General features: G+C 40.7%; 1 protein-coding gene across 1 annotated transcript in view; it reads left to right on the top strand.

Moving 5' to 3' along the window:
- Nucleotides 1-7,173, top strand: part of eif2b3 (eukaryotic translation initiation factor 2B, subunit 3 gamma) — a 36,331-nt gene extending 29,158 nt beyond the window's left edge. The window contains exons 11-12 of the mRNA XM_085378042.1: nt 3,117-3,220; nt 6,993-7,173. Of these exons, the coding sequence (XP_085234168.1) occupies nt 3,117-3,220; nt 6,993-7,045 (157 nt within the window). The 3' untranslated portion in view covers nt 7,046-7,173. The remainder of the gene's footprint in view (nt 1-3,116; nt 3,221-6,992) is intronic.
- The last annotated feature ends 8,072 nt before the right edge of the window (nt 7,174-15,245 follow it).

Here is a 15,245-nt window from a genome sequence, read left to right on the forward strand (position 1 = left end):
TTTCTGCGTTCTGTGGGATCGCTGAGTTAACAATGTAGCTATTGGTGTGCAACCAGCCAGAGACCAGTTCCAAACAAACACAGAGCTGGTGAAGTGAAACACACAACATCCATACATTTCATTTAAGCGCCTAAATTACTTGGCTATACCCAGTTTCCCACTGGTCCTAGAATTTTTGGAATACCACAGGAGTTCAGATGATGCTTTCCCTAATAGCCCGCCGCTATTTAATAAAATCACGTGTTTGGTTTAGCCTTTAAGGATCAGTTGTCCCTCCAGTTTGCCATCTTTTATTTAAAGAATGGTTTCAGCACAGGGGTCTAATCAGGCTCACCAGGAGGTAAACATTGTAGTTACTTCACACATGCACGTCTGTGCTTACATGTAGAGTGTTGCAAATTGTGTAGTTTTTATTTTTATTTTTTATGATGTTATTCTTCCACTTCGTATCATTTTTAACAGCAAAACAAAAACCCACCATACAGCCAATGTGCTGCAAATTGCATCATGTCAACTTGAGATTTAGGAACTCCAACTTGGTTAAAGAAACACAGAAGCTCAATGGAGAGCATGTCAGATGTTGTAGTTGTGATTTGAGTCCAGTCTGAGTAAGGATGCAGCAGGATTTCTATCCAGTCCAGTTTCAGCTGTAGTCAAGAGTTAAGGTGGAAAGAACTGACTGCTTTGCACAGAGAGCAACAGTGTCTACTGTAGAATTAGCATGTAGATTGATCTGTTTGGTGTCTTAGGGCAGGAATATTGGTTTAAAGGGACTCATCTTGGCTCTGGATTTTAATGCTCTCATTCACAGGCTCCTGTTTCTTTTATCTTAATTCTTCTTCCTCTCTCTCTTTTCTTTACATCAAGGCCTCAACGCCATCTCCCTCTCTTTCTGTCTCTTGCAATCTCTTCTTAAGCCTTTCAGGGACCCCAGCCAGTTAGCATGGGGACCCTCATCATGCCCATGTAGGTGCACGCACAAAGGCGTGAAAGAAAGAGAGACAGGAGAAGGGAAGAAAGAAGCGAGGGGAAAGCAGGCTAGCACGCAAGAAAGAAATTGCAATTCTTTCTTTTCTTTCTTTGAGGACATAAGAAGGAAGGAGAAAGAAGGAAAGAAAGAGCCAGTATGAGGGGATTAGCAGACCCCAGCCATGTCGCAGAAACCCCTCGCGTTTCTGGTTTCTTTGTTTGGTGCTGACCAGAGCTTGTTGACAAAGCGCTGCATGTTTGGGAAGGGGATAGTTGGGGTCAACTTTATAGGGGAGGGTTGGCACAGGAGGTGGGGGGTTGACATGCGTGTGTGTGTGTGTGTGTTTGTGTATGAGTGTAATAGAGAGGGAGGATGGTGGGGGGGGGTCATGGCAAGGAGGAGCCCTGGTGTTAGTAATTAGTGGTGTTTCAGCTTCGAAGCTTCTTTGGTGGTCTCTCTCTCGCCCTCTCTCTCTAATGTTACAAAACTCTGAATCTTGTAATCTCCCATCACCAACTACCACCACCACCACCTTCTAGGTAGTAACTTAAACACACACACACACGCACACACTCTTTTCTCTGTCTCCCTCCAAGCCTAACCACCTGAATAGAATGAGCCAATACAAACCTGTCTGTGTGTGAGGTGCACAGGGCCAAGTGTGTGTGCGTCACTGCCTGGGCAAGACCTACATGTGTTCTCCACTGGGCTTCCCGAGCTTCTGAAACACACGCGCGTTTCTTACCCCACACACACATTCGCAGATACACGCCCTTCATGGTTAGTCGACACAGGACACACAGGACTGTCTGTGTCTCTCTCCAAGAATTTTATGGTGATGGTTTGGCTGAATGTGAGCATGCACAGTCGGTTGGCACTGCCAGCTCAGGTGGGACTCCAGAACGGGGCCTACAGCGTACACACACACACACACATATATGCGCACACAGCGTGGGCGCCTTCCTTAACTTAATAGAGATGCTAATGTTGTGTCATTAAGTTTGTTTGATTGGATAGTTTGGATAGTTTTGAGTTTTCGGAGCAGGTGTGAGGTGGGGAAAACAGTCCGAATGTCTGTGTAACCTCCGGTGTGGCCCTCAGTCCATGACGGTGCAAGTAAAGAAGCTTAGCGCCCAGCTGGAAAGCTGCGCCTTTCCTGTGAAGCTCCCAGTGCTGCATGAATGTTCTTTGCTGTGTGTACCTGCCTGTGCGTATTTACACAAGGGCCCAGAGAGCAAACAACTGAGCTGAAAAATAATGTTTTAGGACTAATGATCTACTGATTCATCCCTTATTCAGGTAATACAAGATTTATGAGTCTTTTAAGAGGATTTTCTTGAACTGTATGTTTAGGAAGGGAAATTTGTGCATTTTTTTAAATATTTTGAGGATAGTGTGGAATAATATTTATGTCAATTTTAGAAGACTGAGGAAATAGTTCTCTTGGACAATGTGACTGCTTTTGTTACTCTTGTAATGGTTTTCCCTCTCGGCCAAATCACTCTTGAAACAGCGATTAAATCCCGATGAGATTTTTAGCTGGATGAACAAGGGTATTTTTCATGAAATCTCTGGTAAAGTGGTGATGCAAAGAGAGCCACAAGTTTGTGGCATCTCTTCATGTAATGTCAGTTTTCTTTCCTCTGTTTAAAGGAGCGTTAAGGTCCCAGTATACGTGCCGCATTGGTCGCTTCGTGTGCTGCCGATAACGTCATCTCGCAGCCACGTCCGTTTATGCTCATCGCCACAGTGTAGGTAGCTGCTGCAGTTTTCTTCTGAACAAATAGGTGTGATCACTCTAAAAACACCTTCCCATCAGCACTGATATTGGAGAGAAGAAGTCAAAACCAGAGGCAAAGAATTTTTTTTACAAAGTCTTATATTTTCAAATTGTTGCAACATCTGTGATTCTATGAACATCTGTACTGATATACCATTAAAACTGCAGTAAAAACCGACATGCTGACGAATGGCATCGTCGTAAGATGCCATTCACCAGGTACCGCACGGCAGGTATAATGTATACCTGTTAGCTCTCCATGCATAGAGCCACCAGCCATCACTGTGGGAACATAGTGGCCAGCACACATGCAGATTTATTGATATAAAATCAAATTCATGCAGTTTGTGTGTGTGTTATTTTCAGGTGTAATATCCAAGGCAGCGTGATCTGCAGTAATGCTGTTATTGGCAGAGGAGCAGACCTCAAATACTGTTTGGTGGGAAATGGACAACACATCGAACCAGAAGGTAAGAGGCACCGAGATAAATACACACATATGAAGAAATGGCCTATCGGTGTTTATCACCTGATTTCATTTTATCCTGTTCACTCTTCTCAGCATGCCAACGTCTTGCCGTTCGATTTTAGCTATATGAAACAGTCTACCTCGGCAGGTAGTTTGTCTGGTTGTAAAGGGTTTGTGAACATTATAATTTCTGGCTTTATAAGCACTTATATGGCTTTATTTATTTATTATTTGACCAGTTGGCAAAGCAGTTTCACCACAAGGTGAGTTTAATAGCTGCTCTGGTGCCCACACTATAGTCAACTCCTGTTTCCTCTGTCAGTACTCGCATTTCGGTTTGTACATTTGGACTTTTAATTCTTTTAAATGACACAGTTAAACAGGAGCATGTTTTCAATCCCCAAACTAAATGGACACTATGGGATAAATGATGGCCTCAGTAAAACAAATATCCTGAGCAATGGGCAGTAAAATCCTAGTATGGACAAAAAAAGCAGAGACATCTTGCACTCTTAACATTTTCCAGCACAAAAAATAGCTCTGACAGGCTGTAACGTCCAGGTTTTGTTGATGCGCTTATTTGTACTTCTCCCTGGCTGACTCGGATAAGGTGTTAATGTATGTGTGTGGTATCTGTTTATAAGTGCCAAGTGTTTGAGCCAACTAGGAAAGTTTCTTCATTCTCAAGTCTGATTTGTCAGAGATTTTTTTTTTTTTATTTCCTTAATCCTCTTGTCCCAAAAGCTAGCTGTGCGTGTGTGTATGTATGTGTGTGTCACATTGATGGAGAGGTTAGAGAGCAGGGCCAGAACAGGACCACCCGGAATTCAACAGCCTCCAGCCACATCCACACACACTCGCATTCACACACACACATACACATATAGAGAAAGAGAGGGCGAGCTCAGCTACCAGACTGAGCAGCCTAATTGAGTGAACAACAGGGTGTTCCAAGAAACAACAGTGTGAATTTGAGCTAAACTTGTCTAAAACTGTTGGAAACAGCTGAAGCCTTTTGGAGCATCCAGTGAGCGATTGCTGCAGGAAGTCTGATCTTGCTTCAGCTGTTTTGTTTTTTTTTCCCCCTTTTTGCTGTTAGACAGTTCCTGGCATTATTATACTAAACACTGGAAACTTGGACCTGTGTTTGCATGTGCTATAAGGCCAAAACAACAGCAAAGATACAGCCTTTCACCATAAATTGTCTCCTTTTATTTTAACACGTCCAGTGTATACAGCAAACTGAAGTCAGATTCATCAGACAACCCAAAGCCAGTCGTCTTCCTTAGAAGATTTTACAGTTTAAGAAAAAAACAAAAAAAAAAGTAGCAGATGCAGCAGAGAGATTTGATTCGGTGACTGAAGTTGCGACATGCCATAAAGGTCCTGGGTTCACTGAAATGTTTGTTATTCCTCTAATTTGGCACATAAACTTACCTTCATATTTTGGCATGCATGTGCTGGATTTCAAAATCAATTAGCAGGCTAGGAAATAAAAACAGACTGAAAAAGAAGAGTGTCACACAGGTTTTTAATATATGTTCGATTAATCTGCCGTAACCTACTTCAAAAGATTTAACACAACAATTCTGGAGATTCAGTTTAACAGTGGCTCGCACACAGCCTGGCTGTGTATGAAGAACGGGTCAGATCAGATTATTCTGTGTAATGCTTTGCAGTAAAGATAAGCCTTCTTTCCCTCCTGCATTACATTGTTACTGCAGGAGAGCACAAGATTACCTCTCACCACCAAATTAGCTGGCTGACAGTGGGCTGCTAAAGACATTACACACCCACTCTGCTGCTGAAGCTGTTAGCAGCTAAGGACCACCCTGACAGTTAGCCACGCACACACACGTGCACGCATGCACGCACGCACACATACAATACACACGTCTACGTCCATCAGGTGTTGATATTTTAAAGATACATACCTCTCCTGTAGATGTTCTGACACTCAGATATGCATTCGCTATTGCAGGTGTCACACATACACTGCCTTTTATTTACACATGCCAACGATGCGAGATCACGCACTGGTCTTAGATGCTTTTGAATGTGTGCTTTTATTCTGTGAGTTACAAAACAATTCAGTGTTTTCTTTAAGAAAGCTCTCTTTCTTTCTGATTATATGTGTAGCACATTTTATGATGTAGGCATAGAATAAGTGGGCTTCAAAAACATAGACAAAAAAAGGCAAAGATTATCTATGACCGAATGCAAACAGCAGCTTTTGATAAGAATGCTTTGCTATAAGAAGGATGGAAAAGGAAATAGTCACAGTAATAATTATTCCAAAACACAGGTTTTTTTACCCCCACGTGTTGGCTCCTTTTATGTGTGTCACAGGCCCAGCAGTAGGAATATGTAACATGTAATGTTACATATGGTCCTAATACATCTACAAACTCTATTAGTTAGTGACAAATTATCTGGCCCAGTGTGAGTAACCTTTCCTCCCTTTCTTCCCAGTCACTCCCTCTTGTTCCCGCTCCTGCTGTCCCATGCTCCATTTGTTCTCCCCTCTTCACAGCTGAGGATAAGCTCATTCTGAGCAACAGATTCCTTCACACTAAAACCTGTCTGTGTGGATGGAACATAACTCTCTGCCACCGTTTGCTTTGGATCAGTACCGACGCTCGGGGATGGAGGGAAAGAGCCATGCACGGGGGAGTCGGGGCTGACTTTCCTCATGTTAAACTAGCTTTGAGTAGAGAATGATTTAAGAAAGGAAAAGAACCAATTAACTCCTTATTGGATGTGTATTCAGTTTGTTAGCTACTAGAAATATTATGCAGAAATAAAAAAACAGACTTTCTATTGCACTAAATATTTTGTTAGTTGATTTTTTTTCTCCTTCAGTTAATGAAGGTTACACTAAAGGGACAAAAGTGTTAGGCCACACCTCTTAATCTTTTAGGTTTGGTGTTTTCAGTAAAGTTGTTACAGGTATATAAGATCAAGCACCTAGCCATGCAGTCTGCCTTGAAAGCGTTTGTGAAAGAGTGGGTTGTTCTGAAAAGCTCACTGGATTCGAACATGGTACTTCAATAAGACACCACTGCTGCAAAAAGTCAATTCATAAAATGAATTCCCATCTAGATATTCCACGATCAGCTGTAAGTGTTATTATCGCAAAGTTGAACAACAGCAACCCGAGGAGCGTAGATTGTAGAAATCACCAACTCTCTGCTGACTGAATAACTCTAGATTTCAAACCTCCTCCAGCAGTAACATTAGCACTAAAACTGTGCTCCGGGATCTTCATGGTATAATGTTTATAAACAAATGATTAAAAAAACTCACGAAGAAGTGCACGAGTAGTCCAAGGTATAAATCTAGCTGCCAAATGACAAATTTTATTATTAGAAATCTTTGCATTCTTACGACAAAAAATCTAATATTTGTTTGGCGCCTGTAGCCAGTGATGTCAGCACTGCTGTGTCTGTGATGCGGAAGGGAAGGTGTTCACATTACAGGCAGTCGTTTTCAAACGATGAGCACATTATGGGTATTGTTAAAGCCCAACAACAACGATCTATAGTCATTCGGCATTTGAAATATTTTTTTTTTAAAATGTGTTTAGTGCACCAGTTGGCAATAAAGTGCAAGTCCATATTGCATGGTGGCAATATTCAGGAAGAGATCACTGAAGCTGACATTTGTGGATTGCACATTTTTGAATTTGTTTTTTCCCCTGTTTATTTTTTCAACTGTGAAGATCACAAGAGCTGCAACTGATATAATCTCTTTGTCATATCTCTTTTCTGCAGCTGAACGGACTAACGAGATCATCGTTGGAACAGACCAGCTCATGGAGATCTAGTTTTCACCTCATTAACCAATCCAAGTGCAGCAAAACACGGCCCTAATTCCCCCAGCGGATAGGCCAATCAGAAGCCTAGACTTTGACCTCAATTGGCTTTTTTGTACACAGTGTCCAAATAAACTCACGTCAGCTTGAACCTGTGGATCCGTGTTTTTATTTTATTTTATTTTATTTCTTTTACTGTTTTTAAGAAATCCTCTTTTTCTTTCATTTTACAGACTTTTTCTGTGGCAGTACCGAGTCAATCTTAGCAATCATGTCACCACATTAGTTATTATCAGATCACTACTGTCTCTTAATAGCAGCAGTCAATTACTCAATTTAGCCTGTTCCAGAGGGAGGAGCGCGCACTCATGCACGTTCGAATGTTCACGGGTGTTTACACATGCACACTGTGCAGCTGTGAAGACCAGAGAAGGGAGAGAAAAGGCAGTGGGAGGGAGACCACAATGGCGTGGGGGTTGAGTTTATTTGTACACAAAAATGGTGTATGTGTAGGCCCCGGACCACCCAACTCGATCCTGTATCAGTTAACACCGACACCCCGCCCTCACACGCACACGCGTTCACGAACGCAGCAAAGGAGGAAGCCGACTTGCACCCGATGCTTTTCTTTCTTCTCCTCTTTCCATTACTGCTCCTTTTGCTGTCACGAGATTTATTGCATTCCATCACTCGACTTTTTTCTTAAATTACAGGTTTGAGGGTTCCTTAGTCACAAAGGAAGAAGATGAGGACAGGGATGTCTGCAGGGATGCTTTTTTGTGTACATGATTTACTGCGTGATTTACTGTCCCCCGTTTCTTATTGTGTCTGTGGCCTTGCATGAGACATTTAGACTGTCTCTTGTGGCCTGATTATGTGATGTTCCCGTGTGTGTAGGAGAGAGATTATCGTGGTCCGGGTTTTTTTTCCCTTCCCCTCTCTGGTGTCCTTTAGATAGCCTTGTTTGTCTATATCAGCTATACAGTCATGTGTTTCAAATACTCACTAAAAATGACAGTTACTTCTCTGACTTTGTATGTAAACTCTTGTAAAGTACAATTTACTGCCATAACAGTTTAACTATGCGAGATATGGACTAAAGTATGAATCATGCAGTTAAAAGTCAAAACTATAGATTTCATTCATTATTTGAGTTTCTTAAAGCAGTAATAGTTGACACAAAGTTTTACCCTTAAAGGGTTGTTTCTCTGATTAATAAACTCAGTCGGTGGTTTGTGTAATGTGTCGAAAATAACCTTGATCGTTTAGGAAAGAGAGCAGGAGCTACTCACAGCTTGATCTTGGAAAACTAAATCATGGATCTTAAATTTGTAGAAAGACATTTTCTTTTTTGTAAGCTTAATTAGCAGCGACTTACTTGTCCTAATTAGCTTGAGAAGGATTGTAATTTCTCTCCATAGCAGTTTGTTTCAGGATTTGTAGAAAACCGGGCGGTCATCTTTAAATAGAAGTTTAGAATATGCATGTAAATGTAAAATGACACTATCATGAGTTCAGATTTAATCTGGGGGGTGTGATACAAATAAGAGTTACACTTTATTTATAAGTGTGTGCATCAGGCTGAAAAAACGAGCTTTCTCAGACACTTATGTGGCTGTTGAGGATGCACCACAGAAATGTCTTCTCACTGTATTTACTGAAAGTACACAGACTAAATTACTTTGCAGCTTCTTGCTTTTTCTGCCTCATTTTATCTTTATTCCAATTTCTGTGTGAAACTTTTGCTAAAAGTTTTACTAATCATTTTTATGCTTATTTAAACGTTAAATCTACCTTTCATTCTCAATGTGAAATTGTCTCATTTTTGATGAAGTATTGCAATCACAGCAGTCACGACAAGCCAGTGGTTTCTGCAAAGGGCTCTTACTTTGGAACTTTTCCTCATATCGAGGGTGACTAAATGTGGTGTTGAAAGACTGCATTTACTAGCTTAAAAATATAAAAACAACAGTTAAGATTCACTTTATCTGTGTTCTTTGTCTTGGCCGTGTTTACGCTTTTGGTAAATTTCCACTCTGACCTCTCTCCTCGACCACATGATGAGATCTGGCGGCCGGGTGTGTTTGGGTAAAGGTTTGTATATTTACGCAAATACCTCGGAGCCCCCTCAGTAAAGCACCACCATGGCTGAACCCGTCTTCCGGCGCATACAGTAGATTTGTTTGCTTGTGCGTGTGTGTGACCATTATTAATCTTCTGTTACAGCAACTAATAACCCTGTGAACGACTGCAAATGCACATGTGCGCACATGCATCCAAAGGTTTGCAAGCTATGAAGACCTGATCGTGTGTTTTATCATAAAACCAGTCATCTGTGATACAGAACCATTTCATAGATGATTACCGGTATTGGTTGTCCACAAGATTTGTCTTAACGGTTGTGAAATTTAGACAAACTTTTAATTTTTTCCGCGTGACTCTGTGGTGAGTGTTTACACCTGGTTGTTGAGTGTGAAGTGTGTATTGTTTTGTGATGGTGTGCTTGAATTTTAAAGACAAAAGTTGACAGAGGTCTGGAGTTCAGCAGACTGGTTCTCATCAGAGGTTTTTTATTTTCCTTTTGTTAAGAGTCTGGGAAGTGGCTCAGTGTTGGTTGGGGAAGATTCAAATGGTTGTCAACATTTAATGCTTTTTGTCAAGATAAATGCATTATATGACACCTCTGGGCATGTTAGACTGATGCTATCTGATTTGTATAATAAAAGACAGCTGGTTAGCAGATTTGTAGTTTAAAAGGGGAAGTTCATGTAAATCTGAAAAAGTGGGGTCTCATTTACCCTCCAGGGACTGTGAACTTTTATAACGCCACACCCTGGCCACCGCCTGAATAAAACTGAAATAAATCAATCATCTTTGTGTTACACAAAGTCATGAAAAAATATATATAATACTTTTCCAGAAATTAGTGTTCCAGAGACTCTTGATAGTCTGTAAATGACTGATTTGCTTTTGTTGGAGCGATACTGTCTACTGAAGATGCTGTGGGGAAAACTATCCAAAGTAAAGTCTGGATCATCCAGAGTAAAGCTGATAGATTTGGTAAAGAAGTAGTTCACTTTTCTAAATTTTAACTTGTGAGTTAAGACGAGTCCTAAGAATCACTGTGTTAGAAGCAGAAAGGAAAGTACTCGAAGTTTGTTGGGAGTTTGTTCGTTTTTTAAAAAAAATTAGAACAAATAGATCAGATTCAGAGTGGCTCAGTGGTGGGTCAGTCATCATGAACTCAAGTTTTAATGGAGAAGTGTGAAATAAAGAGGAGTACAAGATGGGTGGGTCAGATGGACAGTGGAGGCAAATGTGTGGTGCACGGACAAACAGATGCACAGAGAGGTGGGGTGGAGTCTGTGCTCTGGGTGGTGGTGGGGGTGTCTGAGACGATGGGTGGCTTCGTGGCTTGAGGGCTGATTGTGGGTGAGTAAGAGACAGACACACACACAGAGAGAGCAAGCAGGCCACCCAAGTGGCAGTCAGTCAGAAACCTGCGTGTGTTTGCTGCTGACCCCTACACATTAGCACAACACTTCCTCAATTTGTCTTCTGTGTTCTCTGGCCACAAATGAATTTCCTCCCTCCCTCTTTTTTTTTTTCCACACACTATACCTTTTAAGATGCTACCGCCACACCAAAAACACACACAGACACACACACCAGCATTTGAATACATATGCACACAAACACCCCTTTTACAAGTATTACATACAACAGTTGCTTATGCTGCTCGGCCAACAAAGAGTGTGTGTGGCGACACAGATTCAGTGTGTGGGGTAACAACCCCTGTGACATTCCTCGGACACACCTACACTAAGCCAGATATCGCTGTCTGTCACATTGTAACCCCCCAACCTCCCGCACACACCCTTGCCCTCTCCAGCAAATTAACGAAACTTTGATTAGGCGCTCGGCTGGGATCACATCTTTCTCAGCAACATCAAAGGAAGAAGTCTTCAGATACTCCGTTCTTTCTGGTCTCATTCCGCTGTGTGTTTAGCTGGAACAGCCCAAAGTTTGTTTCTCAGACGTTCAGTGATATTTTTCATTTGATTCTGTCCAGCTTTAAGCAAAAGCTGCTTGTTATTGGCTTTAAAATTGTGAGAAAGTCTTCAGTGACGTCTGAAATGCAAGACATCAGCAATTTCAGCCTCAGTTTTCTACTGAAGGGAAAAAAATGTGTCTCATATGAAGAAGAGCTCGATGTTTCACAATCTTTAAGGTGGAGCTTTTCTGATGAGCTTCAACACTTTTAAATCAAGCTAGTGTGGCACTATTTTTTTTGGAAAAGCTATACCATTTCAGCTATGCTTGCTCTCACTGCCATACATATGCATGTTCGCACTTTCTTGTAAAGGCTACAGGTCTAAGTTTCCATTGCCACCTGGTTGCTGCATCTGACAATACCTCTGTTACAACCGCACGAACAAAGACTTAAAGAAAAGTGTGTTTCACTGTCTCTCTCTGGGTTTTGTGTGTTTTCCCCCCAGAAAGGCAACCATTCATTTCGATGACAAAGGGGTATAGGAGTGCATTATCATAATTAATCTTGTGTGAGACTGTGGGTGGCAGCTTTGACTCTGCTCTGAGACTGACAGAGATGCTCAATAAAGAAAGTGTCTCTCAGCACCCGGGCAAATTTTGAGCCTTTTCACTGATATCTGGGAAGTAAAAGTTTGTGTGTGTCATCAAGCTGGAAAAACTTACAGGATCTTCCCACCAATGTGACTTTGTGAACTTTACACGAATCGTGTGCAAATTAGTTTATAACTGAAACAATACAAACATTTTCAGAATTTTAAAACTGATCCGGTGTTTTTGTTTATCTTTCTAAAATATTTGCTTTGGTCATCTGTCAACATAATCTGTGCATTTAAATGGGGCTTGACTTTAAACGTGCTTGTGGCTGTTCTGTTTTATTTTTTTTTTCAGAGATTTTTTTGTTTGTTTGTTTCTTCTTGTTATGTCTGAGTCTTTTTCTCTTTTAGGTCTGGATGGGATGCTCTGATGATTAATGTTTCAGTATACTGAAATATTAAGACACATGACAAAATATTGAAAGATATCAAAATTGTGTAATGAAGGGGTAGAAAATTATTATGATCTTATCGCCCTAATCGCTGACTAGTCTTCTGAAGTTTTGATTGTTTGTTAATTTATTTTATTTTTTATGTGTAAGATACTTTAGTGCCTTTAGGTAATACTGGGAAAGTGTGTAAAATTTGGTTAAATTATATTACTTTCTCTAATTGGCATGTTAACTATTAACTGGACAGAAAAGGACATAATAATAATATGATATGCAGCTCGACACAGAGACACACACAACTTTAGAAGAGGATAAGAGAAGGACAGCCACTTCTGCTTTGACCTCCTGCATTGGTGCATTTTAATGGAAGGATTTTTATTTTAAAGGTCTTCTTTTTCAAAAGTGAATCCAGAAACTTTCTGAGGGTTTCCCACAACCCTCAGAAAGCACTGCAGTTCAGCACTTTTCTGAGCAACATGACTCCCTGCTCCTTTCTTGAAGTATTATATATAAACCGTTTTTTTTGTAATAGCTCATTTTGCTGGCTATATGGGTTTAAGTGTGTCTTCCACGTGAAGACCCTCTTTGCTTTTATTTATTCTTTATGAGAGAAAAGGCGGCATGAGCCTTTGAGAAAATAAACAGCGTGGGCCTGAACACCCAGTGTCTCTGCTGTTGTGAGACGGCTGAGTGCCAGAGTGGTTCCGTAGCGCTGCCTATAGCACATACAGAACCCCGGACGGACAGCCAGCCATGCATGGATGAACGGCTCGATGGATGGAGTCTCTGGGGAGAGATGAAATGGAGGAATGGAGATAGGGGGAGGTGGAGGGGGGAGAGCAGGACTGGGGAGACTGAATGCGAGATGAAGGGGGAAAAAATCTGATTCTGATAAGTGGAGATAAAGGCAGGGAAGACAGACCAGGGGAGATGATAAAGAAAGAGGAAGTTGGGAGAGGCACCATGTGGGACAAAGGACATGGAAAGGTGAAAGAAGGAGAGAGGGCTTGGGTGGTTTGTGTTTAGAAGCCAGGGAGGTGTGATGGCAGATATCTGCACAGCGCATGGTCATCTCAGATGGTTTATTTATCCAAGGCCTCCAGACCAGGCCTCGGACCTCCCTGAGTTTGTTAGGCTTGAAGGGGCCCCCTACCACACAACCCAATTCCTCACATTCCACATGAGCTCCCATTTCCAGCTGCCTGTTTCCCTCTACCACTCAGCCCGGCCCAACCCAGTCCAGGCAAGCCGTGCCCAGTTCCACGAAGGGGAAAAACAGGCCTTCGAGTGCCACTCCTGGACATGAGCAGGTTATAGGAGCAGATGGACGCCTGTGACTGAAGATCAAGATGAAGAAGTGTTTACAATATGCAGCTATGTTGGTGAACATCTGCAGAGTGGCAGGGGTGGTTAATGAGAACCGAAGACAGTACCCTGAGAGTCTACATTTCACCTCCACAGATAGGATGACACACTGAGTGATGGTGAATTTGTGCTGTTTTACTCTAAAAGATGATGAAGATGATGACAATGGTTTTTCTAAGCAGTTTGACAGATTTTTCAAATTCATGAAACCTTTAGTAATATTTACTGTCCTTATCTGAGTTACTCAACAATTAACCAGTGGCGTTGGTCAAAAATAATAGCACATAGTTACTCAATATAAAACCACTTTTTTTTGGTGCAATATTTCATATTAATTGGCTTATGCTATTCACTGGCTGCTGTTTAAAGATGCTAATGAAAAAGAATGATAATAATATAAACATGCTTTGTTTACTCAGCATGTTCTATGTGATTTGTCACGTTATGTTTTGTTCTTACTGCAATTATCAGTGATTTTATGACACTATCCTATTAACTACTTACAACAGCGTTGTCAAACATGAGGCCCAGGAGTCAGAACTGGCCTGGCAGACTTCCAGCCAGGACTCTGGACAGCTTTGGAAAATGTAAAGGAGGACATTCATTTAGGATTTTTAAAAGCATTTTTACAGCTTTGGCTACAGATAAATATCCACCCCATGGCCATTCATACTACACCTAATTAAATACATAATAAATAATCAATGAAATAATAGAAATGTTCCTGTTTTTTCCCCCCATCTACTACAAAAATTTCATTTTTATACAGTGGCTACACAGTATTTTTTTTTAAGAAAAAGAAAGGGCATTTTATAATTACAGGACATTCTGGGCAATGAGCTACCCGAAATATTTATTTCTTACAATTTAAGCTCGAAGAGTCGTGCTGACAGATTTCTTTCATTTACTACAGCAGCATTTCTTTATCATATAGATTACGAGACGTACTTCTTTTTCTTGCATGGGATTAAATGTTCTGCACACTGACAGAAACATAAGATCGAAGTCAGCTTGTAGGTGGCCCACAGTGTAAAATGAGTTTGACATCGCTCATTTAAAATATGTGTTTCTGTTTTTAATAATTCATATCAGTGATGTTAATAAGCCCTTTTTATGCAATGCAATAAAAATATTTATACAAACATATTCAGTGCTGTTTGTAAAACTATCTTACTGAGTTGTATTAAACTTGATAGCGACATGGCACGCATGTAAAAGAATAACAGTATTATTTGTACTAGTGTGTGGCTCTGTTCACTTTATTTAAAACTTGGTACAGGAAGTTCTTTCAAAGGCTCTTGTAGTTTACTTATTTTTTAGGCATTCACAACTGTACTAAGTTGCCCTAACTTAGTTATCTTGAGTAAGCTTTACTTAGTTTTTTTTAGTCAACCAGTTTGCATATTTCTTCAAAGTTCTGGCAACTAATTAGACTTTACATTCGTACCAAATATTTCAAATGTATTTTATTTTATTACTACACCTAAACATAAAAAGAAATTGAAAAAAATCTGAATAATTTGGAAAATCCATAACTCACCTAATATTGTTTTATCATTCATTATATGTGCACAATTAATAGGTTTTGGTCAACCAGAACCTGTACATCAGACTTTATTGTAGACCGATATCATCCCTGGTACCTCATTCTTGCATCGGTGTCTTCTTTCTTATTCTAACTCCGCAATCTGACTCCTCATATGACTTTTCATTATTAGTAGTAGTAAAAAATGAAAAATTGTGAAATAAAGATCATTTTTCAGTCCCCGTGTTATGCTCTTCATGGTGTGCAAGAGCCCCTTTAATGGA

Source organism: Diplotaxodon limnothrissa, linkage group LG18 (assembly GCF_057381915.1).
Source record: "Diplotaxodon limnothrissa isolate DT_005_m linkage group LG18, D_limnothrissa_male_GT1.1, whole genome shotgun sequence".
Taxonomy (NCBI): Eukaryota; Metazoa; Chordata; class Actinopteri; order Cichliformes; family Cichlidae; genus Diplotaxodon; species Diplotaxodon limnothrissa.